Raw genomic sequence first — 26,756 nt, 5'->3', positions numbered from 1 at the left:
TCTGGGTGCCTCAGTGGTTGAGCGTCTGCCTTTGGCTCAGGGCGTGATCCTGGGGTCCTGGGGTCAAGTCCTCCATCGGGCTCCCTGCAGGGAGCCTGCTTGTCCCTCTGCCTATGTCTCTGCTTCTCTTTGTGTGTCTTTCATGAATAAATAAATAAAATCTTTAAAAACATATATCCACTAATCTAGTCGATATGAGTACATAGTGTGAAGAAAGGTTTGAGGCTCTTTATTTGCAAACAGATGTCTGTTTCAACACCTTTTGTTGAAATGACTCATTTCTCTAGTGGGTTACCTGGCTTCTTTGTTGAAAACCCACTGCCATAAACACAATTATTGATTTCTGGACTCTAGTGTCATACCGTGATTTATATGTCTATCTTTAAGCCAACAACATTCCGTCCTGACTGATGCAGCTTTATAGTGAGACTTGAAATCGAGGAGGAAGAATGCCCGATGTCATTGGTCTTCAACAGTGGGCTTTCCTTGTCCTTTGTGATTCTTTTTATTTTTTAAAAAGATTTTATTTATTTATTAATTCATGAGAGACGGAGAGAGAGAGAGAGAGAGAGAGAGAGGCAGAATCACAGGCAGAGGGAGAAGCAGGCTCCACGCAGGGAGCTCAACATGAGACTCAATCCCGGGTCTCTAGGATCAGGCCCTAGGCTAAAGGCAGCGCTAAACCGCTGAGCCACCTGGGCTGCCCTGTGATTCTTTTTAAATATTAGGATCAGCTTGCTGATTCTAAAAACAAAAGTGAACTATCTGTGGTTTTGTGTGCAATTGCATTGAAAAGATAGATCAATCTGAGGAGAATCGATAACAACATTGAGTCTTGGAATCCACAAACAAGGCACAACTCCATTTATTTAGGTCTTTTTAAGCATCTCACTGGCATCTTCTAGTTTTCTGTGAACAGATTTCATACAGATTTTGTTAAATTTACCTCTAAATATCTCAGGATTTCTGATTCTATTTGTGAGTGCTCTTGTCTTCATAACTTCAGTTTCCGATCATCCATTGTCAGGATACAGAAGCAGGATTTTTATACACTGGTCTTGTATCCTGTGACTTTGCCAAACTCACTTGTTAGTTCTGGTAGCATTTTGCAGCTCAGCATTTTCTACAGACAGTCGCGTCACCTGCAAATTGAGATGGCTTTAATTTTTCCTTTCCAATCATGTAAAAGTATAAACAGAAGGGGTTTGGGGTTTGTTTTCCTGGCCGTTACATTGGTGAGGCCCTGTTGGCTGGAATGAAGTGGTGCTGGGGTGCGTTCTCGCCTCACTCCGACCAGATCCTTCATCACCCTGGTGTCAGGTGCTGGATGATGGGGTGGACTTCTGCTAGTTCCCTTTCTTTGTCCAACTGAAGGAGCCTGGTTTTCCCAGATTTGTTTGCTTGTTTAATCACTAATGGGTGTTAATAACATGATGAGCTGTGTGGATCCATCCTGAAATGTCAAACTAAACTTACATTCCTGGAATAAGCCCCGCCTGGTCCTGCACTTTACTCTTTCCTAGTTATTGAAATCGGTTTGCTAATATTCCGTTAAGGAGTTCTGTGTCTGGGCTCTCGCGGGGGCTCTTGGACTTCTCTTGCCTTATCTTTGTCTGGCTCTGGTGCCAGGGTTATGATGGTCTCATTCAAGGGGTTGGAAGCATCCCCCTGCTCTGTGCACTGCGAGCATGATGCGGCATCCATGTTATTTCTTCAAGGCCCCACCAGGCCTCCCACCTGTAGAGTCCAGCACTGGACAGGGCACACAGAAGCCTGACCATGAGGGGCCATGCTCTTGACTCCCACAAAGATGGGGAGATGGGGTGTTCTGCTGTGAACACGTTGAGTTGGAGAATGTGTGCAACAGCCCAAGGAGGTGTGGCAGGGAGACAGCGCCCTGGCCCTGGAGCTGGAGCTGGGCTGGTGATGGGCTGAGGCAGGGGCCTGGAGGACATGAGGGGGGAAGGTGGAGGGGACCCACACAGAGCCCTGGGAGATGGAGACAGGTGGGGTGAGGCTCCACAGAGAAGACTGGCCCCCGAGGGAAGAGCCCAGGAGCCCAAGGGTGGGGAGGGGATGGGAAATGGGAGTCTTGAAAGCTGGGAGTGTCCAGATGAGAGTGGTCAGCAAGGCCAGAATGCTGTGAGGCTACTAGGAATCCTGACAAATCCTGCAGGCAGGGCGCCCACGTGACCCTGGCAGCACTGCTCCAGCACAGGGAGGTGTGCCCCACCCCATCCATACCACACCTGGGCTGGCCCCTACCTCTGCCTACAGAGGGCCCTCCGCATCCTGCATCCTTGACTGGTCTGCCTCCAGGGAGACGTGGCCACTGGATAATTTTAGTCCAAGGTCCCAAACGCTCCTTAAATCCAGCTCAGCCCGCAGCATCCAGGCCTGGAGCTGAGCCTCTGGTGCGGGTTTTTAATGCCGCGAGGCCTCCCACCCCCACCATCCAGGGCAGGGCACTGACTAGGGCTGCACACCTTTGGAGGCTCCAGCACTTAGCACAGAGCCTGGCCAGCGAGGGGCCCAGCGGGCCAGAGAGACGTTCTGAGGTTTGTCTCCCGTCGCAGGGCTGAGTCAGGGGAGAGAGCCAGGCGAATACACCCCCCCGCCCCCCCGCCCCTCCGGGCGCGGCGCGGGGGAGAGCTGGGAGTCTGCAGAGTTCACGCCGCCCGCCCCCAGGGTGGGCAGGGGTGGGGGCTGGTCCCGATGGAAGGGAGGGCAGCTGGCGGCAGACCGCGGGGCGCGCAGCCCAAAACCTGCAGGTGCGCCCTGGGCAGACTCGCGCCGCGGCCGAATCCCGCGCCCCCGCCCCCGCCCCCGCCCCCGCGCCCGCTGGGCTCTGGGCGCCCTGCCCCCGGCCCTCGCCTCCCCCGCCCCCGCCCCCGCCCCCACCCGCTGCTGCGCCAGCGTCTTTCCGCGAGAAACCGGGGCCCTGCCCGTCTGGCGGCCTCTGCAGACGCCTCTCCGGAGCCGTCGGGGCCGGTGCGCCCCTCAGCCGCCGAGCCCACGGAGCACGGTTCGCGCAGAGGCCCGGGAGCCGCCTGCTCTGGGAGGCCGCTGCTGTGTGACCTCGGGTGAGTGCCTTGACCCCGCTGTGCCGGTCACCGTGGACACCCCGGCCGCCGGAGCGGAGGCCAGCGCCCCGGGCACGGCCTCGCGAGGTGCAAGGTCACGGCTCGTCCACCCGCCCCCAGCGGCGCCGCCCCCGGAGCGGGGGAGGGGGCGACGGACTCGTTCAGACCGCGGTAGTCGCGGCCAGCAGGGAGGGCGCGGGAGCGGGGGAACCGGGGGAACCACGCCGCAGCATCCGCCCGGGAGGCGACTCCGCGGCGGCTCGCTCGGCTGCGGGAGCTCGGCGGCCGGGGTCCGGGCGGGGCGAGGGCCGGGGGTGGAGGGGCTGGAGACGCCCAGGCCCCGCCCCGGCCCCGCCCGGCCCCGCCCTCGCCCCGCCCCGCCCGACCCCGCCCGGCCCCGCCCGGCCCCGCCCGGCCCCGCCCGGCCTCGCCTTGCAGAGTCCCGCTCCTACGAGAGCTCCCCTCGGCGGGGCGGGCCGGAAGGCGGGGCTACGAGCCGGGGCACCGCTGATTGGCTGGTGCCGCTGATCGGCGGGCGCGGGAGCCACTCGCCGCCCCCGCTGCAGGCGGCTGCGCTCGTTCGGGCTCGGCTCGGCTCGGCCGCTAAGCTCGGCTCGGCTCGGCTCGGCCCGGCCGTTCGGCTCGGCTCGGCTCGGCTCGGCCGCTCGGCTCGGCTCGGCTCCGCTCGGCGGCTCGACTCGGCCCGGCGGCTCGGCTCGGCTGGGCTGCGCGGCCGCGGACTGACGGACGGGCGTGCGCCGGGGGCGCGGGGCGCGGGGCGCGGGCCTCGGCGGCGGCGGCGGCGGCGGCGGCGGAAGCCTGGTGCCCCCGCCCGCCCGGTCCTCTCCGAGAGCCGAGGCAGAGCCGCGGGCCGGGCCGCAGCGGAGCCGGGCGCGGGGGGCGGCGGCGCGGGGAGGCGCGGGGGGCGCGGAGCGAGCGCGGCCCGCCCGGGCGCCGCCGACCCGGCCCAGCGCACGGACGCGCGGACGGACGGACGGACGGACGCGGACGGACGCGGCCCCTCCCTGCCGCCGCCGCCCGCCCGCCCGGGGCTCCCACCTCGCCGGCGCCGGGCCCGGGAGCGATGACATCGACGGGGAAGGACGGCGGCGGGGCGCAGCACGCGCAGTATGTGGGGCCGTACCGGCTGGAGAAGACGCTGGGCAAGGGGCAGACAGGTGCGTGCGCGCCGGGGGGCGCGGGGGGCTGGGGGCCGGGGGAGCGGGGGCTCGGGGGGCGCCGAGGCGACACGGGGCACGGGGGGGCACCGAGGGGGCCGGGGACGCCGAGGAGAACGGGGGCCGGAGAGACCAGGGCTCCGGGGGGACGGGGGGTTTCTGGGAGACCCGGGGTCCATGGGGCCCGGGGACACGAGGGCGGGGGCGACCGGGGCCCGGGGACACCGAGGGGACTGGGGACAGGGATGGGGACCGGGCGCCGCGGAGGCGCAGGGGCGCAGGGGCGCAGGGGCGCGCAGGCCCGCCGCCGGGGAGGCCGTGCTGACTGCGCGCCGGGGGCGGGGGCGGGGGCGGGGGGAGGCCCGGAAGGAGGTCGTCCCGAGCGGGGAGCTGTAGGCCCGGCCCGCGGCTCCGGCCGGCGGTCGCGAACAATGGGCGGCTGGGCGCCGGGTCCCGCGGAGGAGCCCGCAGGCCGCGCGGCTGCGGTCGGCCGGGCGCGGCCCAAGGACACGCGGCGCGGACGGGGGCGCACGGGCCGGGCCGGGCCGGGCCAGCGCCCCTCGGCTCCGGTTGCAGGTGCGCGGCCGCGGCCGCATTGTGCGCCCGAGCGACCGGGCCCATTGTGCCGCGGGAGGAGGGGGCCGGGCGGGCGCCCATCTGCCGTCTGCCGCGGCCGCGCTAATAGGCGTGCTGCCCGAGCAGCTGCGCCCCGGGCCGCGCGCCCCCGGCCGCGACCCCCAACTCCCGGCGGCGGCCGGCCAGCGGGCAGGCGGGCAGGGAGGCGGCCCGCGCGTCTAGCGGACGATCAGGCCCCTTGGCCCGACTGGGACCTTCCCGCACGGTGGGAGTGGAGAGTCCCCAGGCGGCTCGCTGGGCTGGACAGCGCCTGGCACTCCTCTTAGCCTCTGTGCGCGCTGCCTGCGACACTGCACTGCCCCAGGGGAGGGACCGGGAGGCTGGTCCTGGCCGATCCCGGATCTCCGGCCCTGGATCCCCAAACCCCAGCCTGTGGGAGGAGGGGGCTCCCCGGCTGGTCCCGGCTGTCTTTCTGGTAATCAGGCTAGGTCCCCGCATCCAGCTGGCCAGGCGTTCACAGAGTGGCTTTGTGGGAGGCTGGGCTCAGCCATTTTCTTTCTTCTCCCAGGATGGGCCTCTCCTAGCAGCCCAGAGGTCCGCTGGGCCTGACTGCTTCCCCCTGTCTCTTTGGGAAGTTCCTCAGACCCCAGGCCAGCAGGGGAGGGACGAGGGGAGGAGGAGGGTGCAGCCCTGCTGATCCCACCCCACCGGTGCAGGGTGGGGGCCCAGGGGGGAGCTGCTCTGGCTGGGAGGCTGCAGGCCCTGCCCAAGCCCCCTGGGCGGCACAGAGGTGGAGCTAGAGGTGGTGTGAGGGAGGCAGGTGGTCCAGACCCTGAGGCAGTGGCTGTGACGGGACTTGGGGGGGTGGGGAGCTGTCCCTCTTGCACTCTGAGTGGACAGCCTCTGTGCCTACTGCTCAGGCCCCGAGGGGCCTCTGCTGGTAGGGCAGCGCCGTTGGGAGTGGGGTGCAGTGGCCCGGGTTCAAGGAGGAGGTGGCAGACAGCCGGTGTTCATCTGAGTTCAAAATATGCATGTTTCCTGCGAGGAATGACTGTAGTTGGTGAAATCCTCAGTGGGGGAGGGACCTGGGGCAGCAGAATGTGGGAAGCAGTGAAATAATCTAATTATCGTACCAATAAAATGTGATTATAAGGAAACGTCGTCGTGTGAGTGGTGACAGCAATGAATTATACGTGCGCCGTGCTCGCCGGCCTCCGTGCGCAGGGGCTGGTCTCCGTACTCTTCATCGAGTTATACTGTTGTACAGTTAATTACAGGAGGTTTCCACTGTAATTAACAGTAATGAATACAAAAGGATATGCCGCGCGTGTGTGTCAACAACACGTTGCCATGTGATGTTTAGGAGTAGCTCCAAGTGGCACATGGAACCAGCAGCCTTCCTCCTCGGGTCCCTCTGCCCTTTGAGGGGAGTCTGCTTTGGTCTAGCTGAGGCCCCCTCCCCGGGGGGGGGCGGTTCTGTCCATCCCACATTCCTTCTGGCTTCATCGGGTGCTGGCTTCCCAGGAGGACTGGGGGGGGGGTGCTGTGCCCCTGTCTCTGTCCCCTCGGTTGGAGGGCCAGCTGGAGTCTGGTGGATGTGGGGCCTTGAGGCGTGGGGGTACCTGGCCTGGCCACCCGGCTTGCTGACTGGTCTTTGGCATCAGATGCCAAGAGAGTTGCAGTTTCCCAGGCCTGTCCTTTTGCTCCGGAGATAAACGTCTGACCTTATCTGGGGCTAGGCTCTCTGCCAGGAGACCTCAGCGGAAGAATGCACTTCCCAGTGCTGCCTCCCTCTCTGGATGACAGCGTGCCTGGGCCCTCCCTGTTCTTCACTTGCGCTCTGCCCAGGTCCTGGAACAGGGAAGCTGCGGCGGGCAGGGAGTCCTGGGCGGCCATTGGGTCTCTCAACCCATGTGCTCCGGGCACCCCGGCTGGCGTGTCCTGAGCCACAGCCTGCTGGGAGGTGGGCTCTGCCCCCAAGATGCCAGATGCGGGGATGGGGGGCTGCTGCCCAGTGTGGAGTGCAGGTGTGGCCGGAGCATCCCCCTCCACCCAGCCCGATGCCCCTCTGGTGGCCGTAGGGTCCTGCTTGCCTTTTTTATTGAGTTTTTTCAGTGGCGGGTGCTTCTTTCTTGCATGTGTGGTGTTGGGCTCAGCAAGCGGGTTGTCACTCGGTGTTAGGCTGCTTCTTCCGGGACTGCTGTGGCTGTGGCTTCAAGGTCATCTTCCTTCTGGCTGGGCATTTCTGCACGGCAGCCCTCAGCGTCCTAGGGTCACCTGTGTAGGCAGCCCTGGGGAGGCCTGGGTCCCAGCCACTGTCATGTTTTCAGGTAGGGGGAGAGGTCTTCAGGACCTGCAGGGGGCCAGGCGACCCTGCATGGGGTAGAGTCCACTGCCAAGGCTCTGTCCTATCCCTGATGCGGGAAAGGCCTCTTCAGCTGGGGGGCAGCAGGCAGCTCCAGTGGGTATGGGGGAGGCCTGAGCAGTTCTAGGAGGACGTGTGGCGTACCCTGGGTGGCCTTCCAGCCTGTGTCCCTCTAGCCCTGTCAGGACATGGAGCCGGGAGGACCTGCCCCTACCAGAACTCAGCACGTGTGGATGAGGCTCAGCTCCTATGAGCCCAGAGGACCCCATGGGAGGAGGAGGTGGAGGGCAGCAGGCCCTGTGTGCTGTTTTCGGGGGGGGGGGGGGGCGGTGCGCAGCAAGGTGTGCAGCAAGGTGTGGAGCTCAGAAGCCCTTTGTCTATGGGTGGGATTGAGGAGGAGGGAGCTGGGGCAGGGCATTCAGATGAAGAGTCAGGCCAGCCCATGAGAGAAGGTGGGGCTGAGGGGCTCCTGGGCAGCTCACCTGGGGTGGAGCCTGGCTGTGTACCTGTGAGTCCTCCAGGGATCTTAGGAGAGTCCGTGTGGGGTGCTGGTGTCAGGCAGGCTGGAGGGGAGTCCTGAGGTAGGGGAAGCCAGCAAAGATGGGACAGGTGAGGGAGGGGGAGACAGGCCAACCCATAGTGATCCACGGTCCAGAGCTGGAGCAGATGGGGGCCCAGAGCCAGACGCAGGAGTAGGAGGGGAGGCTCCTGGGGCATCGAGCGCGTATTTGGTTTTAGAAAGTTGGGCAGAAGGCAGCTTGAGAGCCAGCGAGAGGCTGCAGGGCATGGGCCCTGGAGGAGGGGGTGGGAGGGCTGTTTGGGGTCTGACCTGGGGGGCTACTGGGGGCCTGAGGCCCAGAGAAGGGGTGTGGCCACAGCAGAGGGAAGGGAAGCCAAGTGGGGAGTGGGGTGGGCCTCCTCCGGCCACATGTGCTGACTACTGTGTCTGAGGGCCGTCCGCTCCCACCCCCGGGAGCCTCCGCCCTCAGTGCAGCAGGCTTGCCTCTGCTGTCTAGCCCGACTTCGAGCCAGGAAGCAGGCTCAGAGCCCAGTGCTCTGGTCAAGGGCAGCAGCTCCTTGGGGGTGGGAAGTAAAGCCCATCTGCTCACGACACAGACCCTGTTTAAAAGTTCAGAGTAACAGGACCCTATTCTCAAGTAGTTGTGGGCAGAGCTCTAGGGGCCTGTGGGGAGCCCCCACCTGGCCTCCCCCAGCTCCCCCTGGAGCTGTCAGAAGGGCTTATGTGTCATCAGCTGGTGTCCCAGCAGCGACCCACTGGGACAGACACCCCCCACCCCTACCCCAGTCAGGCTCTGCTCTGGGAAGCCCCCTGCTTGGGCCAAGAACTGTCCCTGGGGGCCTGTCCCCGCTGATGGAGCTCAGTGTGGAGGTTTCTGGGGTCATGGGCTGTTTCCCATAGGTAAAGATGGCAGGGTGCTGGGGGCGGCCAGAGGCCTAGGACCCTGGTCTCAGAGCGTCCCCTGCCCACTATGGTCAGCCGACGCTCTGAGCACCTCTGAGTTTTCACGGGTCCCGCCTGTCTCCCCACGGCAGCAGTGACGGCTCTGCAGGGACTGGGGAGCCCAGTGTAGCAGGAAGGACATGCCAGGCAGAGGGCACAGATGGGCAGGAGCGCGAAGGGGAAAGCAGGCATTGCCAGGCCAGCTCCTGCTGTTTCCCGCAAGAAGCGTTGAGGCCAGCACCCGCCCCTCCCAGGCCCCAGTGTGCCCAGGTGCCAGGTTGTCTCTAGAGCCACCTGGGTGTGGGGTGCTCCCAGCTGCAAGTGCAGAGGCAAGGCCAGAGCAGATCCTTGCGGAAGGCTGTGGGGTGACAGCCACCCAGGATGGTGTTTGGGGTAGAGGAGCAGCGAGGTGAGGGGCTCGGGTCCTGCCCCATTCCCAGCCTGCCTGACAGTGGCCAGGAGCATCCTGATCCCCTCTGGTGAAGCGTGTGGGCCCAGGGCCGGCTCCCTATGCTCCCCTGTCCGCCCCGCCCGGAGCAGCCCCCTTAAGGACTTTGTAGGGCTGCAAGCGGGTTGTGCCAGAAAGCCAGCCTGGCCTGGGCCCTGCCAGGAGGCCTGCTTCTCTGGTTTTCACAGGTGTTTGTGGAGTGACCCCAGGGCCTGAATACGCACTGTCTGTGCCCTCTGTGCCTGAGCATCGGCCCTGCCCCGTGCCTGGCACCTTCAGTATGCCCGAAGCCCTCCCAGGTCAGAGGCCAGATGCTGAGCTGTGCTGCCTGCAGATGCGGCTCTGTGACTGGTGCTGCCCGGGAGCAGTCAGGGCACCTTTCTGGTTACCTGGTGCTTCGGTTTGGAGAACACCTGTGCCTTCAAGGCCATGGGACTCAGAGCTGGCTTTTTTGGGGATCTTGGGAGGAGGTGGCTGCTCAGAAATCAAGTGGCTGTGCTGGGGGAGGAGGCAGTGACCGCTGTGGCCACCCTGGTGTGTGGCTGTGCCTGGAGCTCCCCAGGCCCCAGAACCCCCACCCGCCCATGCCCGCCTCCGGTGGACAGCATCCTTGTGCCCGGGGGGTGCTGGCACTTTCTGGTGGCCTGTTGCTGTGCAGTGAGTGTCTCAGGGCACTTGTGCCATCAGAGGAGGCTTGCTGCCTGCCTGTGGCTCCATGGGCTCCCATCTTGGCTGATCTCTCCAGGTATGCAGGGGGTGCCCAGAGGGTTTTGTGGCCACCTTGGAACTGCATGGGGTGGCTCTGGGCCTGGACCCCAGGCCAGGGACAGTCTGGAGTCTAGAGCTCAGTGGCTGATGGACTTGGAGCCTCAGCCCCCAGCCTCCAGGGCAGGGTTTCCTACAGCTTCTGAGGTCACTGGGAGGGGCTCATCTCTTGTGGCCACTCTCTGGCAGGAGGACAGCAGGTCCACATCCGTTAGGTCCCATCTGGGGTCTCTGGACAGCAGGGACCCCCAGGGCTCATCAGGACTCTACAGAAAGTCCTCTCAGATATGGGAAGGGCTGGTGTCTCCTGACAGCTGCTCTGATGGGCCCTTCCCTGGTGCCAGGTCGGCTCAGCCCCAGGCCCAGTGGGGGGAGGGCCCGTGAGCCAGGCCAGGGATGGCCAAGCTGTCCGCGCCCTCCCCGAGGCCTTGCCCTGGGGGTGCCGGCCAGCTAGTCAGGGCTGCCCCGGGCCAGCTGCCTCGGATGCTGGACAAGATGGAGGCTGGGCTGGGACAGAGGCCGCAGGGACAAAGCAGGGATTGTGCTGGGCCCCAGCCGAGAGGTGGCCCAGGCCTTGTTCTGCAGCCTCTGAGGGACCAGTGTTCTGGAGCCAGCAGTGCTCCCCACGGCCCCACGGCTGTCCTTCCGGCGGTTTCCTCATTGTGCCCCGGGACAGCAGTGCCTCCGGGTGGATCTCAAGGGTCCTGAAGCTGTGGAGCAGCACGTGACATCCCGGGGGTGCCAGCCTGGTGAGAACAGAGCTACTTCCCCAGGTGGTCACCACATCCCTGTCCACACAGGGGCCTGAGGCCGACCCCCACCCTGGCCTCCTGCAGGCCCTCCCAGTGAGCCTGACCATGGGGGACAGGAGATGCCCGGGGCCTGCTGGTCCTGGGCTGGGGGCTGGTGGACTGAGGGTCCCTGGGATTCGGGCTACCCCACCGTTGCCGCCCACGCTGGCCTCCTTGGTCCCAGGGTGGAGGTGGGAGGGCAGCCCACACAGCGCCTGTGTGGCCTGAGTGACGCAGCAGGAGCCGGGACACGTCAGGCTGCGGCTCCGTGTCACCGCCGCGGGCGGTCTGCGGGGGTGGCAGGAGGCTGCCTGGCCAGGAATGTGGCATCTGTGAGGGGTGGTTTGGCTCAGGGACCTACTGGGTAGCTACGGGCTTGGGCCAAGGGTCAGGACGGAAGGGGGTTGGGGAGGCCACACGTGGTGGCCCTGGGTGCTGGGGGTGGCCGCCTGGGAACCTCATGGGTCCCTCCCCGTGGCCAGTGTCAGCCTGGACTGCAGGCCCGGAGACCAGAGCGGAGGGGCCGGCCTGGGCCAGCCTGGCGTGGTTGAGAGCTCACCTGAGCCCTGGTAGCTGTCTCCCTGGGTAGGAGGCCTCCCACGGGGGCCGAGCCAGGTGGGACAGTGATAGAGGTGGCCGCTGGGTGAGGCAGGGTTGGGGTGAGGAGGCAGCCCTGAGGTGGGACCCTCGCTGTCTGGGAGCTGGGGGCCAGCAGCAGACAGGGCTGTCCTTTCCAGCTTCCGTGGGTGGTGACAGTGACCTCAAGCTAGAGCCCAGGGCACAGGTGGTGGGGGGCGGTCGGGAGCCAGGTCTGCAGAGGCCGGACAAAGCCCCCCCCCCCCCACTGTCTGGCCAGGGGCCTGGGTGTAGCCTGGGGGCCTCACTGAGCAGCACCATGGGCAGTACCCCAGAACTTTCTAGCCTCTTTGCCCTTCAGGGTGTGAGGAGCCCCGGGTGCCTTGGGACTGCTGAGATGTGTGCTGTTGGTGTGACCCCGAGGCCCTCCCTTGTCCCTCCCTCCTGCATCCACTCCTGGCATGGTGTGTGAGAGCCTGGAAGGGTCAGGGCCTGCCTGCCTGCAGGAGCCAGAAGGTGTGGGGTGTTGTGACTGTCCGGGGTCCCCGGGGTCAGCAGGGTTCCCACCGGGTGTTCAGTGAAGAGCTCACATTGTGGGGCCAGTGTGACTGCATGGGTTGTCTGTCGTCTGTGTCCTTAGGTCCTCGGTGCTCCTCGTGTGTGACACTGGGTGGGGGTTGCAGCCAGCTTGGGGTTCGGCAGGGGGCCTGGTTTGGCCACTGTGCCCAGTGTCCCCCTCCAGCCACGTGCTGGCCATGGTGCCAGAGGGGGCCCCTGGCCCGGGCAGGGGACTGTGGGGAGAAATGAGGACAGAGGCGTTGCTGCGTTTACTCATCCCCTTGGCAGGTGCGATGTTCGCGGAGCTCTTCTAGGGGAGAGAGGATGGGGACTGTGGCAAGCCTGGGCTGGGCAGCTGTGCCACGCTGTGGGGTGCAGGGAGCAAGGGCACTGTCTTGGGGCCTCGGAGTGCTGGCTGCCCCAGCCTGGAAGCTCTGGACTGCGGGGGGCTGATCCGTCCCTTCCCAGGGCCCTGCAGGACCAGCATGCCCTGTCCTGCTGCCTCTGCCCTGGGGCCTGCCTGCAATGGGGCCCCGCGCCGGCTCCCAGGACTGCAGCTGGGGCTTCCACACACGGACATTCTTAGATGCAGAAGTCAGGGCAAGGGCCCCCGACCCCGAGAGCCCACCCCAGCCTCAGCGACACGAGGCCCATTTCACCCCACACCCACCCCTTATCCCACATTATTTGGAGGCAAGCCCCAGACACAGTTTAAATATTTTGTGTGTGTGTCTGACAGAGACTCTAAAAGCGCAGCACCAAATCAGCCTCTGAAGTTAGCACCGATTCCCCAAACCGGCAGAGATCCAGCCAGATGCGAGATTTTTAACTTGAAGTGGCTGTTTCTCGGAGGCTGAGCCTCCACTGCCAGCCAGGTCTCTGCAGTGGGCGTGTGGAGGCCAACGGGGCCCTGGGCCCAGAGCCGTGAGGGTCTGCACTCCTGAGCCCCCATAGTGCTGCTGATGCTGGAGGGGACCAGAGGTGAGGAGAGCCGCATGCAGCTGTCCTGTCCGTGCGTGGCAGCAGCTTGGGCTGCATTCTCCGGCCCCCGAACCCTCCAGGGTTGGTGCTGGTGGTGGGGCAGCGAAACACGGCTCAGCCCTGCCTGGGGCCATGGATCTGCCCCGGCCGGAAGCCTCCCCGCATGCCGTGGGCACAGAGGGACAGGCCCAGTGGGGCTAAGGCATCTGGAGGAGCGCAGGTCATGCGGGGTCATGCAGTGTCCTCCCTGGTCCTGCCTCCCAGGCCCCTGGCAGCCACAGGAGTGTGGGCGAGAGAGATGCCCTCCCTGTGTGGGCTGCGCCTTCTGCCCCCCCTTGTGTCTCGCTGGGCCCCAGCTCCACACCAGCACCCCACCCCGGCCGTGTGGCCCTCTCCTTGCATGCCGGCTTGAGCACTCCCTGCTGGCCTTGGGCACGCTGGAAGGGCGGATGGACAGCAGTGTGTGCAGTGGTCAGAGCTCGGGCGGGGTGGCCACGGCCTTGCCCACCGCAGGCCCACGTGCCAGCTCTGTCCTCACTGAGCTGCTCTGCTAGCATGCCTGGCCTGTGCCTTCCACATGTGACCCACTAGGAGCTGCTGACGCCTGCCACCCCCGCCTGGTGCTAGGGCTGCTCGGGGCAGTCGTGCCCCTCCTGCCCCGTAGTCAGGGCTCACGTTGTATGCACTGCTGTATTCCCCAAATGTGCGTGCCCGTGCTGCTGGGCCATCGGACCCGGGTCGAGGTAACCCACCACCTCCGTGCACAGCATGGGCCGCCTGGAGTCCCTGTGAGCCCCGTCCCCGGAGCATGGCCTGACCCCCGCAGGACCACTGGGACCCAAAGGGGGGTGGGGTGCATGTGGGCAGACTGGTCCACGCCTGCAGCCTGCAGTTCCCCCACCACGCCCCCCCTTCCTGAATCTCCAGGGGGAGCAGCCACAAGCCCTCAGTCGTGCCCCCGGCCTGGGTGGGGGGCTTGCTGGCCGCACCCTGACCCTGGGGTCTTGGGACTGGGAGAAGGCGCCCTGGGCCCGTCCTGCAGGGCCGGCGGCGGGCGGGGAGCTGTCCAGCGGGGCTGTGCTGAAGTCTGCAGCTTCCGCCCGCCGAGGGAGGCTGCGGGGCCGCTTGTCCTCAGACCTCTGCGGCGGTGGGAAGGGTCCAGGTGTCTGGCAGGCTCCTGCACCTGCCTCCCAGCCTCAGCACCGCTCTGTGCTGACAAGCGCTGGGGGGTGGAAGCCTCCTGGGTGCTAGACCTGCTCAGTGGAGGCTCCCAGGGGAGACCCCAGCCCCCGGTCCCACCAACCCCTGTCCCTGCAGAAGGAGCTGGTGGCCAGGTCTCCCGGAGCTGCCACTGACTCTCTAGGGGCAAGGGGAGGGCCGAGGCCTCACAGGGTCACGACCGTCATTGCCACCGGTCCTCCCAGGCTGTGGGCACGATGGAGCCTTCCCTGGCTCTGGAGCTGATTCCTGGTGACTTCCCGGAGCAGCCCCTGGCCCCCCTCTGATATTTGCCTTGTATCTCCAGTGGCAGATTCCCTTGGAGGTGTGTGGGGGTGGCAGTGCTGCGAGGATACAGAGCAACCCAGCGGACCTTGACCAGTCCCCTGGCCCGGTGCTCTGGAGTGTGTGGACGCCCCACACCGTCGAGGCTCCTCGGGAAGGAAGGCTGGTCTCCATCGGCCAGTTATTACCCCTGCCACCCTCCGGAGTCCCCTTGTTACAGGGGGTCTTGTGGCCTGACAGTGGGTGAAGTGCTGGAGTTTCTGCGAGACGCTGAACCATTGGTGGACGGCCTTGGGTTGGCCAGAGGCGCTGGGCTGGGGTCAGGGCTGTGCCTGCTTGAGCCCTTCACCTGGGGTCACAGATGTGGGGGTGTGAAGGCGTCAGGTTATCAGCCTCCCATGTCCCGGTCTTCCTGGCCCATGGTGCACCCTGCCCAGCTCCCCACCCAGTCAGCTCCTGCAGCCCCCTCCTCGGGGCTGGCCCCTGGAAGGAAGCCAGGGTCTCAGTCCCAAGATCACCACCCTGGGCTAGCCGGGGTGGGGGGTAAGGCGTGGGCATCTCCCAGCAGAGGCTGAGAATGAGGCAGAGGAGGGAGTGTTTCCGGTTGTTGGAGGGATGCTGGGCTTGGCGGATGGCGAGGGGTTGATGCTGGCTTATCTCTAAAGAGGCGGAGGGCTTGTCTCAGATTGGAGGTTTGCTGACTCTAAACCCCAAATCCCAAGGGATTTATAACTAATCATAAAGTGGCACAGATAGAACATCCTCCAGCAGATGCCACGGAGTGACCGAGGGCACCTGCACACGTGGGCTGTGCTGTCCTGGCTGGCGGAACACATGTATCGGGGGTGTGGTGGGGGCTGGAGGGGACCCCAGGTGGCACCAGTGGCCCAGGGTCTTCAGGGGAGTATCCCATCAGATTCATTTCCAGCTTTGCTTTTGGCCCGGGAGGGGTGGGGCATGCATCGTCCTCAGTGTCCACAGAGAGCTGCTGTCCTGGATGCTGCCCTGTGGAGGTGGGGACAGGCCACATCCAGGCGTCCCCCTCCTGGGTCCCTCTGCCCGTGGGGTGCTCAGCTGTTCCACAGCTTGCCTTTGGGGTCAGCTAGCCATGGGCCCTCTGACCTTGGGGCTCTGCATCACCATGTACTGCCCTGGTGTCTGCAGGGGTGGTATGTGGAGCCCAGAGGGGTCGTTTGGGGGTCAGTCACTGTTGTCCCTGTTCAGAGGCCCAGAAGGGTGGCCAGTCCCCACCCCAGGCCACGCCAGCCTCAGTCTACAGATCACTACCGGGATCACCTCCTTGTCAGGCTGATGGTGCTGACGCCCCCTGTTGGGAGCCAGGCTTGGGGCAGGGGTGGGGGTGGCAATGCCCAGCAGGGGGATTGGACGCAGGGGCACATCCAGCTGAGAGCTGGGAGAACAAGCCAGAGCCAGCTGGCCATGCGGGTCTCACTCACTGCTCCTTGTGTCCAGGCATGTGCAGTATCCTGAGTCAGCCCAGCTGGTGGCCTCCAGGTGACAGTCCTGGGTGACAGCCCTGCCACAGCCCCAGGGGCTCAAGCAGGGTCCTGCCCATCTGGCTCTGCAGCGGGACCTCAGTGGGGTGGCGGTGGGTCTCTCTACATGTCCTTGTCCTTGGCCTCTGTGTGGCTGGCCCTTCAGCAGCCTCATAAGAGCCCCCGGGGGAAGCCAGGGCCCCTGCCCTCGAAGGCTGGCAGCTGTGGGTAGGCCCTCCCCAGGCCCCGACTGGCCAGCTCCACAGTTCCATGCTGGGCCTCAGGGGCTTGCTGCTGTGGAAAGTCCTGGCACACTAGAGGGCTGCAGGCCAGCCGACCCCTCCCGTGGAGGCACTTCTCTTGGTGCCCCCAGAGTAGAGGCCAGCAGCCCCCCGAAACAGCATGGGTGTGCAGGGGAGGTCGTCAGCTCCAAGCAGGCACAGGGCGGGTGTGGACCAGGTGTTTGGGGAGCAAGATGCCCTGTGCCTCTCCTCCTCTGTCTGCTCAGGAGCCCAGGGCAGCGGGGGCAGGCCTGGCTGTGGGTCGGGAGAGACAGAGCCTGGAAGCCCCGTGCCGCAGGGTGAGGTCGGGTTCTCTGCCGTGTGTGGCCTCAGGACAGGTGGCCTGCGTGTGGGGACGGCCCTTCACAAACCAGGCCGGTGCCCAGGGGTCCTGCATGGAGACTGACTGGCAGGTTTCCAAGTGCACAGAATACATGGGTATGTGTACGTGTGTGTGTGTGTGTGTGTGTTTACGTGTGTTGAGTGCCTTGCCTGCCCCCGGGCCCTGGGCAGTGGGTGCTGGTGGGGGTGGGTGAGGCGCGTAGGACAGGGCCTGGCTCGGGCGGGGCTCAGGAGGTCAGGGTGCTGGCCCGGGGGTGCCGAGCAGGGGTCCTGGGGCCAGGGGGCCACAGGTTGTGTCGGCGGCACGTCAGGGGAGGGGCTGCTCTTTTCCTGGGACCCCGTGCCCCTTCTTGCCATCTGGGCGGCAGATCCCATCACCCCAGGGCCAGCCCCGAGAGGAGAGGTGGCAGGGTGGCCTCCCCGCCACCCCCGCTCTGTGACCGGGGAGAACTCTGGGCAGGTGGGCCTGTTGGGCGTGTTCCGGGGCCTCGGGGAGGGTGACGCGTGGGCAGGCGGGTCTTTGCCTCTCCTTTCTCTCTCCTAAGGAGCAAGCTGCCCACTGCCTGCTAAGCAGATTCTATTATTACCCCACGCCGGAGATTACATCCTTGCGGAGCCCGTCCGGGGATGGGCAGGCTCTCCGGGTTCCCTACCCCGGCTGGCCGGGGGGCAGGGCAGAGGGCCGCGGGTCTGCTCCCCGACCTCTGCAGGAACTGAAGGCAGGGTGCGCGGCTGGCTGTCCGTCTGTCTGGGGAGCACATCCCCCAGGGCACCCGAGCACGTCTGGGTTTGCCCCCATGGAGGTCGCCTCCTGGCAGAGGGGCCTGGGGGGAATCCCGGTCCTCTGTGCTCACCCAAGCCCAGCCCCAGGTTCCCTGGCCAGCCTTGGCCACGTGGGGGTGGCCCGTTTGTCCCCATCCCGGCCCTAGTGCCCTGGCATCTGTGTCACGTGGGGGCACAGGCCACCAGCACCTGCATCCGCCCCCAGCTCCTCTGGGGTATCTGTGCCTTGGTCCAGTGGAGTGAGGCCAGCACCCAGTGGGTTCTGGGTGGTAGGCTTCCGTCCTGGCCTCCTTTTCTAGGTAGAGCTGCCGGGTCCGGCCCAGGACCCCTGAGCCAGGACTGGTCTCCCAGGGAGAGTCTGGAAGAGAATGTGACCCACCCCATGAGCAGGGAGGGGGCACAAGCTTGTTGGCCCTGGAGAGTGGGACACGACACCATCCTAGTTTGGGGAAACCATGTCAGGTACCTTTTAAAGTGCAGATCAGGTTTTTTTTTTTCTTTTTAATGCTAAACCCCAAATTGACCACGTGCAGAACGGCTCCGTGGACTCTGCTCCCTTGCACATACTGACTCAATTTCTTGTGACGTCCCCACAGACTGGTCCCACTTGGGGGACAGGAGGCCCCACTGCCCCTTGGGGGTCCATCTGCCCTCTCGTTCCTTCTGCTCCAGCCTGCTGGGCTGCGGGACCCCTGTGTCTCCAAGGCCACGCTGGGCAGCCCTCCCGGGCCAGGCGGGTGGGCCGTGCCTTCACCTGCCTGACCACAGGCACGCGGCTTCTCTGTGTTCTGTGTCATGGAGGCTGGGGACACAGCCAGGGTGCTCATGGGAGCCGGGACACAGGCAGGTGGAGGGTGCCCGGCCTCTGGTGCCGGCTCCCCTGCAGCTCCTGCTTTATCGGGGAGGTCCTGTGGCTTCTAGGAAGTATTTGCAGCCCCGGCGCAGCCTGTGGGCGCCCCTGGGCCTGGCCCTGTGCCCGAGGGTCCCCCAGCCCTAGCAGGTGTGTGTGGAGTTGGACGGAGCTGTGGCTGGCCACCAGAGGCAGTGGGGGTGTGTGTGCACAGTGACAGGTGGTGGCTGCCTTGGGCTCCCCAGGGTGGGCGGGCCCCTGGGCCTGGCGGGAGGGCGGCTGGCCCCTGTGGAGAAGGCACGGAGGGAGGGCCTCTGAGCCTCAGTGGCGGGTCGGCTGAGGTCTGTGCGTGCTGCTGGGCCCCCTCCCCAGAGCCTGGGCTGCCGGCTGCCCACCTCTCCTGGCGCCCCCTCCTCCTGGCACTCAAGGACTGACTCAGGTGCTCTGCCCACCGCACCCCTGTCCCTCTGCTGCCTGCCCCACCCCACTTCCGCAGTTCCTGGAGTGGACTAGGTGCTGCTGGCTGCCAACAGGGCTTCCTCCTGCCATGCCCTGGTGTCCACATGGCGGGTGTGACCCTGGCACGCAGGGTCTCTTGTGCGCCAGCCCCAGGCCCCAGCCCTTGCCCTCTGCCGCCTGGTCCCCGCCAGCCTACCCTCTTTCCGAGGCCCTCCGCACCCCACCTGCCTCTAGCCTGAGGCACTGGCAGGTGACCCCCATCATTAGTCCCTAGTCCTGAGGCTTCCAAAACTAGGACAGTAGCTTAAAAAAAAAAACACGATTTGCCAGATTGAATTTCTGAATAGTTACTGGGCTTAATCAAAATATTTCACTGGGCTAATTTTACAGTATTGAGTTGAAAAACCAGTTAGTAAAAATCTCCTGTGGTCGGTCGTCTGCCACCGTTGGAACGGGAGACGCAGATCCTGCTCACTTGCCCCTTCGAAGGCTTGTTCTGCCCGGATTTCCCAGGATGGAGAGGGCGCAGGTTCTGGGCAGGGGGGCAAAGGAGGGGCAGCAGGGGAGGGGCCAGCTATCTGCTTTCGCTTCACCCAGTGTAGCCCCGGGACTGATGGTTTCACAGCCTTCTGCCCCCCAGATAAGGCTGGGGGTCCCCTGGGGCATCCTGCCCCCACCTGTCCACAGGGCTGTGGGCAGAGGGGCATCAGGGCCCAGCTGGGTCGCAGGTGGTGGGCACCCCCTCACTTCCCCTGGACTTCCCACCAGGCAGGGGGCCCCGTGGTTCTCAGTTGGGTCTTCAGGTCTCTGAGTGCCTGGGGCTCATGCCCATGGGGTCCAGAGCTGAGTGCGTAGTAGGTGGACACCCTTTGGGGATGCTGGTGGCGGGTGGGCACTCTGGGGGAGCCCCGGCCTGGAGGTAGGGACAGTGATGCTCCACTCCAGATGTCAGCCTGGGGCATGTGGCTAAGGAAGGAGAGGCCCTCGTGTCTGGCTCCCGGGTGAGTGGCCATCTGGGGGTGGCTCGTCGTGGGGGGGTTGTCTTGGGGGGGCATGGGGAGGCAGGGGTGTCTCATCGCATCACATACCCTGTTAATCTAGCTGCCTCTGTGGTCGCCGTGGCAACCGCCCAGCACCAAGCCAGTGACTCTGAAGAGGGGATCCCCACTCTCTTCCCACCAGCCATGTGCCTGGGTCCTTCAGCTCAGGGGGGAGGCTGCAGGCTCCCTGCCCTTCCCAGCACCCTGGGCATCTGGGGCAACCCCGAGCCCCCTCTGGCCTTACGCTCCGGGGAACTCACAGTGCCCTGCCCAGGCATCCCTCGGTTTCCCCCGTGGCCCGGGCGGGGGTGGGTCCCCTGGTCCACTATGACCCGGCTCCTTCTGTGGCCCCACGCAGGTCCCTGCTTGTGTGGGATGGAGTCAAGTGTCCCTGACACATCCTGGTGGACCGGTCCCAGGCCAGCAGCCCTTGGAGGTGGATGCGGTATCATGGGGGCCACACCCCAGAGCCCCGGGCCAGAGGGGCTCTAGAGCCTGCCCCCATCTAGGAGGTGGCCGGCAAATTGTGGGGGGCGCTGGGCAGAAGGGGCAGGACAGAGCTGGGGGTGCTGGCATCTTGCTCCTCTGGCCCTGTGACTCTGCCTTGAGCCTGGCGGGCTCCCCCACTCCCAGGCCCCGTGCCCCAGCCAGGCTGGGGATGGTCCTCCAGGAGGTCCTCTGGAGCTCTCAGGAGGGTCCTCATGTCCTCCTGCTCAGGCCGGCCGGCAGCCCCCACGTGGGGGTGTCATGTGGAGATCACTCATCTCACCTCTGGGTCTTTTGAACAATGTGGCATAGGTGTGTTTCTCAAGGAGCCAGTCAGAGGACCGACTCCGACTCCCCCCAGCTCGCCTGGCCTTTCCTTGGGGTCTGGGGAGCCTGCGCACTCTGAGTCACTCGGGAGGCCAACCCATGGTTTTCCGCGTGGTGCTCTCCTGCACACCTGCTGATCCCGCAGACCCGGAGGCCCAACAAGGCAGGCGGGGCAGGCCCCTGGCTGCTGCAGAGGCGGAGCACGCAGGCGCCTGAGGACCATTGGGGGAGGCGTCCCGGCTGTCTGTTGGTGTCGGCGGCTCTCAGGTGTGCACCTGCTAGAAACGAACTATAGCATTTTTGAGTCTGTGTTGGATACACCTTCACGATGCCTCGAGAGCCGCTGCCAAGGGCACACGGCCGGAGAAGCAGATTTTAAGATGTAAACCAAGGTTCAAAAAAGAAAGAGCGTGGGCTTAGTCTCTGTCCCAGGCTGTGCGTGGTCACGGAGTCTGCTGCTCGCCTGCTGGGCGCCTCCAGGCAAGTCACCTAGCCTGTCTGAGCCTGGGCCTCGTGGAGAAAGGGGCCCTTGTGGTGTCTGCCTCCCAGAGGCTTAGGAACTCACCGTGGTCGCGGCGCTGTGCTTGGACCCACCTGGTAGCCTGCTGCTGCTCTGTGCCTTTTTGTCACTGTACCCGCCCCGTGACCTCTGGGTGCCCATAAGCAGCCCCAGACAGTAGAGCATGATGCTTATGTTATTCTGGGTGGTCTCCTTGGCCATCTGGAGTGTATTTGAGGCAGCACGTGTAGGCGGAGCTGGGCCGTGTCTCTGTGGCTTGGTCGCCTGCGGGGAACCCCCGTGCAGCCACCAGGACTGCCCTGACCCTCTCCACCAAGCCTACATTGCGCCTCAGGCTGGGCCTGGGTGGGTGGCTGGCCTCCTGTGGATGCTCCTGGGGTTGGGCTTTCCTAGGTAGGGGCCCTGAGGGGCAGGTGGTTCAGGGACCAGACCGGCCACCAGCCATTCCCTGGTGCGGGACAGGTCCTGCCCTGGGCCGGCTGGCTCTGTGGTGGGGGTTGTGGGGTGGGGGGCTGGAGTGGTTGGGGGGCCTTCACCTGCCCTTTTGTGCAGGAGGAGGCAGGTGTTAGCAGGCTGAGGCCAGGTCTGCCTGCTGGGGGCAGAGAGGCCCAGAGACCAGTGGGGGGCCGCAACCCCAGGAGCCTGCCCAGCAGACTGAGCCAGGAAGCAGGGGTGGGGGGAGAGCGCTTAGTCCCGCCTGCCTTTTCTGCTCTCGTTGCCATGGCAACAGATGGCGGTTTGGCAGGAGAGCGGAGGGGGAGGGCTTTGTATGAGGCTGAAGCTGCACGTAGTTTGTAGACCAGCTGGGGGTCCTTTGGGGTGGGGTAGGAGCTCTGGCCCCCTGGCTGAGCAGCCTCCTCCACCCTGGCCCCCTGGGTGCCCGGCTGCACCCAGAGCATAGGGCAAACCCACTGGAGGCTTACTTTCACTGGAGCTCCAGCCTCACCCCTGCTCCCAGCGGGCCCTCTCTCCCCCACCTCTCCCTCTTTCCTCCTTGCTCCTGGGCCACAGCCCCTGCCTGGACACCTGAGAGCCTGGGTCAGTGGGTAGAGTCCGGGAGTGCTGCAGCTGAGCAGTAGGCATGGCTCAGCGGCCCTGGGCTGGCTTCTGACCACTGGGGCACCTGCCACCCCAGGATGGCCGAGTCCCAGCCAGCCTGGGGGACACACCCTTCCCTCCCCCCCCTCCCCCCCCCCCCCCCCCCCCCCGTGCTCCTCTGCCGCTGGGGGGTCGGCGGGGAAGCCCTCTGGGGTGGTCACCTGGGCCCGTGGAGCCAAGCCGGCTCCTACTGCAGAGGCAACTTCCTGCCCGGTGGGCTCAGCCCAGACCACCTGGTTATTTCCCGGCATGACTGTGAGTCTGTGTGCACACAAGAGTGCAGGAGAGAGCCTCCCCTGGGAAGGACTCTGTGCACTTCTACCAGCACCAGGTGAGGCCCAGCTGCCAGGTTCCCAGGTGGGAACATACGCACCTGAGCTGAGTCCTTGGGTCTGCCACCACCCACCCTGTGGCTGGGGAGGCTTGGGGACCCTCAGCCAGGTCACTTCAGGGGCAGGCTCTCCAACCCAGTGAGGCCCTGTCATCGCCCCCGCGTGCTACTCCCCCAAACAAGCAATACTCATAGGGCAGGGATATGGGTAGGGCCTGGGCAGGAGGGCCGAGGGACACCCAGGGGGCTGGGGCTGTCCTCCTGCCCCACCCAGAGGCCCCCACCACTCTCCAGCTGGTGGTAGGAGCCCATGTGCTGTCTGTTCAGCTGGCCTTGTTGAGAAGGACCAGGGGCCTGGGGCCGGCTTCTCTGGCATCTCACAGCTCTCAGGGCTGGGGCATGAGCCAGGGTCAGATGGAGCAGGCTGACCTCCCAGGGCCTGTCCTGGAGTTGCTGTGCTGCTGGCCCCAGTGCCCTGTGAGCACCCTCGGGGGCACCTGACCCGTCACCGGGGCCCTGGCAGTGCCTCTCCCGGCAGCCCACAGCCTGCCACCTCCCAGGGGCTTCCTTGGGACCCCCGAGAGCTGACCCACTCATCTGGGCCTATGCCTCAGCCCCACCACCCTCTGTCAGCAGCCTGGGGGGTGGGGTGCTCCTCAGCCCACCTTCTACCTCCCCGGCAGCCCCTGGCAGGGCTCAGGAAAGACCTGGGATCAGCCAAGGGAGCAGCTTCCTGTCCCTTTCCTGAGGAGTCATTTCAGGAGTTCGGGGTGTACCTGCCGTGCTCCCTTGGAGATGGTGATTAGCAGCAAAGGGGTGGCTGCCGCTCCTGGTGGTGGAGGAGCCAACAGATTTCATAGCTGGTAAAATGCTCATTTTTTTTTTTTTTTGCTTGGACTTAATTTGACTGTTTTCAGGCTAAGAAAAGTATTCCTAGAGGGCGGGGGAGGGGCAGCCAGAGCCAGCAGGACTGGGGGGTGCAGCCACTGAGCCAGGCAACCTGTGGGGCAGCCAGGCTGGGCTGGGGCCTGGCAGGTGCCTGGGACCACAGGATGCTGAGGCTGTGCTCCTCCCACCAGCCAACCCTGCCCTCCAGGCACCCCGGGCCCCAGCTCCCCAGGAGCCCCCCTACCCAGTGTAGGGGAGGGGCAGGTCAGGAGGGGCATGGACATGGAGCATGGCCTGTGGAGTGGGGGCTGAGCCCTGTCTGGGGGACTTCCCACACTGTCCCATCACTGCTGTCCCCTGACCCCACAAATCCAAGAGCTGATGGGGGTCAAGAGGAGGGGTCCTGACCTCAGCCCCGCAGGTGGCAGCACCTACTACCCACCCTCACTGCACCAGCTCCTCATGCTGTCTTTAGCACCCTTGGAGGCCGAGGGGCAGGTGAGCTTGGCAGCAGCTGTGACCCTCCTGGGAAAGTGCAGGGATGCTCTGCCCCATGTGCTGACTCCTGGGCCTCGGCTGTGTGCAGAGAAGGACGTGGCCTGAGGGGCGGGCTCAAGGCCAACAGCAGCCCCAACCAGGGAGCCAGCAGCCAGGCATGGGACCGGGGCCACCCCCGGGGTCAAGGCTCATCCACAGAGCCTGGCATGGGAGCGGGGCTGCCCGCGATCGTGTGCCTGGATGCCTGTGGGGACACATGGTGACCCTGCCTCCACCCCGCTGCACCCCTTGGAGAAGCCTCCCCCCCCCCCCCCCGGACTGGTACCGGTGTCACACCCTGGTGCCCAGAGCGGTCTTTCTTTCTATAACAAATTGTTTGGTATTTGTCATGTGCTAATCAGCAATAACTGCTTTCTCTTGATCTGTGTTTTAGCTCGAAAACAATTATCATCAATTAATTTAAAAAGAAGAGTTTACTTTCATTTTCAAAGTGAAATATTTCACATAGGAACTAAGATTGGCACTTACCCAAAAAGTCACACCTGAAGTTCCCCCTGGGTTAGTCAGTGTTTTAGCCTTCAAACGGGAACAGGGCTCCTGGGGGCAGGGGTGTGGCCGCGCCCCCCCCCCCACATCCTGCCATTCGCCAGCCCCTCCTACAGCCGCTCAGAGGGCGCCCTGTGCCCTGCAGTTGGCCTGCTCTGAGGAAAGGGGGACTCGCTGGCTTCCATGAGTAGCTCGCAGGTACTCCCACTGGGGCTCTGTGGGCCCCCTTCCCTGTTGGCCTGAGGCCACTGCCCTGGGAGGGCAGCTGTGGGAAGCCCCGGAACACCTGGCTTGGAGCCACCTGTGCTCAGTACTTAGATCTTACAGATTTGTGCAGCTCAAGAGTTTCCAAGTCCACGGCCAGCCGCACCCAGAGCAGGATGGACGGAGTTCATTACTGGCTCCTGTGGCAACCCCAGGCCTCCTCTGGCATACGGGCTGCCTCCCCCTGCCCAGGGCAGTGTGGGCGGGGGGAGGGGGGCGGCCTGGGGCGAGGGAGCAGCTGGGAGGCTAGGCTGCAGGTGGGGGAGTGGCCGTACCCCGTTGGAGGCCAGGGTGGCCCCGAGTTGTGTCTCGGCGTGTCTGGGGCAGCCACCTGCGCAGAGGTGCTGGCCAGGCTTTCTGCAAGGTCCAGGAGGCCGGCCAGCTGCCCCGAGGGGTTGCCCGCTGGTCCCTGCAGCAGTGTAGGCCCTGCCTGTCGGGTTGTCTTTATGTTGAATCGAGGTGGTGCATGTGTAGCAAATCACACGTGGTCCCGAACGGGGCTCCGCGGGCCCCCCGGGGGGCCGACTTGGTGTAATTCTCAGCCCAGTACATTAGCGTGACGCGACAGAGTGAAGTGGCAGGAAAGATGCCCAGAGTCTGTGCATACAAGCCGCGTCTTACCTGCTTCTCTCCTGCGGCAGCCGCGTGGCCACGAGCACTCACCGGGGCAAGTCCTGGGCTCCAGGCTGTGCTCTGAGCGGTCTGGGTGTGGGAGATTCCCTGAGTGCAGCCCCCAAGGCCACTTCTTTGAACCCTTCTCAGTTCTAGTGCTCCTGGCGGGGAGCCCACCCCCGAGTCTGGAGTGGCACTCCAGGTGGTGCCTAGTGGCCCCTGCACCTCCCTCTCCCCAGTGCCAGACAGTGCAGCTCTTCCTAGCGCTCCTGTGTTTGATTTTTTTTTTAAACAATTTTATTTATTTATTCATGAGAGACACAGAGAGAGAGAGGCAGAGACACAGGCAGAGGGAGAAGCAGGCTCCATGCAGGGAGTCCGACGTGGGACTCAATCCCTGGTCTCCAGGATCACGCCCTGGGCTGAAGGCGGCGCTAAACCGCTGGGCCACCGGGGCTACCCTCCTATGTTCGATTTGTTTTTTATTTTTTATTTAAAAAAAATTTTTTTTTTTTAATTTATGATAGTCACAGAGAGAGAGAGAGAAAGGCAGAGACACAGGGAGAAGCAGGCTCCATGCACCGGGAGCCTGATGTGGGACTCGATCCCGGGTCTACAGGATCGCGCCCTGGGCCAAAGGCAGGCGCTAAACCACTGCGCCACCCAGGGATCCCCCTATGTTCGATTTGTAACACATTAATCTGGCTCCGTTGACTTGTGGCAGCGTCTCCTCTCCTCCCTCCCATCCTCCTAAAAGCTACGTCTACTCTCCCCCCAACCAAAATAACATGTGTCTGTGCTTTAGCCACACCATGCCTTCTGGGGACTGTTGGTTGACTCTCAAAAGTGAAATCACAAAGAGGGTTTGTGTAATTGTCAATGTGGAAATGTCATTCAGTGCTGGGCTAGATCGTGTGTACCAGGATGACCTGCCCTTGTCCATGAGGCTGGAGTGATGTGACCCACTAGAAGGAAGATGTGTCTGTGTGCCTGCTTGGTGGTTCTGCTCTGAGACCTGGTTGTTATGGATTTGGGAAAATCAGAGATTTCAAAGTCCGTTGAGTGGAGTCTCTTTTCTAACATCCCATGGATGTTTACATTTGTGACACATTCCTTTTGCATTACATGACTTTCTTGGAGTCCTTTGATTTTTCTGGAGTTCCCAGTTGCCTTTTTTTCCCCCATTGCACTATTTATCATAAGCTCATTCAAATGTGTGTGTATGTATTTGTATAGAGGGAGAGAGAAAGAGAAATGGGGGAAGTAGAAGAGGGGGGACAGGGGTTGGTAAGGAGAGAGAGAGAGAGAGAGAGCATCTGTTTTATCCAGTTCTCATTTGTTCATGGTAGCCTGCTTCTGAGAGCCCTTTGTCCTTATCAAACTGCTGTGTTTCTCTAAAAAAGCTACCTTCAGGGGTGCCTGGGTGGCTCAGTCAGTTAAGCCTCCAAGACTTGGATTTCAGCTCAGGTCGTGATCTCAGGGTTGTGAGATTGGGCCCCGTGTCGGGCTCAGCGCTGGGCATGGAGTCTGCTTAAGATTCTCTCTCTCCCTCTGTCCCTTTGTCCTTCTCCCCCTTCTCTCTCTCACTCTCTCTCTCTCTCTCTCTCTCAAAAAAATAAAAGGTCACCTTCAGGGGGTTTCCCAGGACC

At 64.0% G+C, this 26,756-nt stretch overlaps 1 protein-coding gene across 16 annotated transcripts in view; it reads left to right on the top strand.

The window, feature by feature from the left end:
* The first annotated feature begins 4,079 nt into the window (after positions 1-4,079).
* BRSK2 (BR serine/threonine kinase 2) overlaps positions 4,080-26,756 on the top strand; it is a 61,278-nt gene continuing 38,601 nt past the window's right edge. For 7 of the 16 annotated variants that reach the window (XR_013359892.1, XM_077862920.1, XM_077862919.1 and 4 more), the window contains exon 1: positions 4,083-4,261. Coding sequence is in view for 12 of the 16 variants with exons in the window: in XM_077862920.1 (XP_077719046.1) it covers positions 4,168-4,261 (94 nt within the window). In the remaining 4 variants the exon portion in view is untranslated. Of the gene's footprint in view, positions 4,262-26,756 lie in introns of all 16 variants that reach the window. The other 9 variants (XM_077862911.1, XM_077862910.1, XM_077862909.1 and 6 more) reach the window with 3 other exon arrangements.

This window comes from Canis aureus, chromosome 21, assembly GCF_053574225.1.
Source record: "Canis aureus isolate CA01 chromosome 21, VMU_Caureus_v.1.0, whole genome shotgun sequence".
In the NCBI taxonomy this organism is placed as follows: Eukaryota; Metazoa; Chordata; class Mammalia; order Carnivora; family Canidae; genus Canis; species Canis aureus.
The sequence above is the reverse complement of the archived record's forward strand: the minus strand, read 5'-3'. Positions and strand labels throughout refer to the sequence as shown.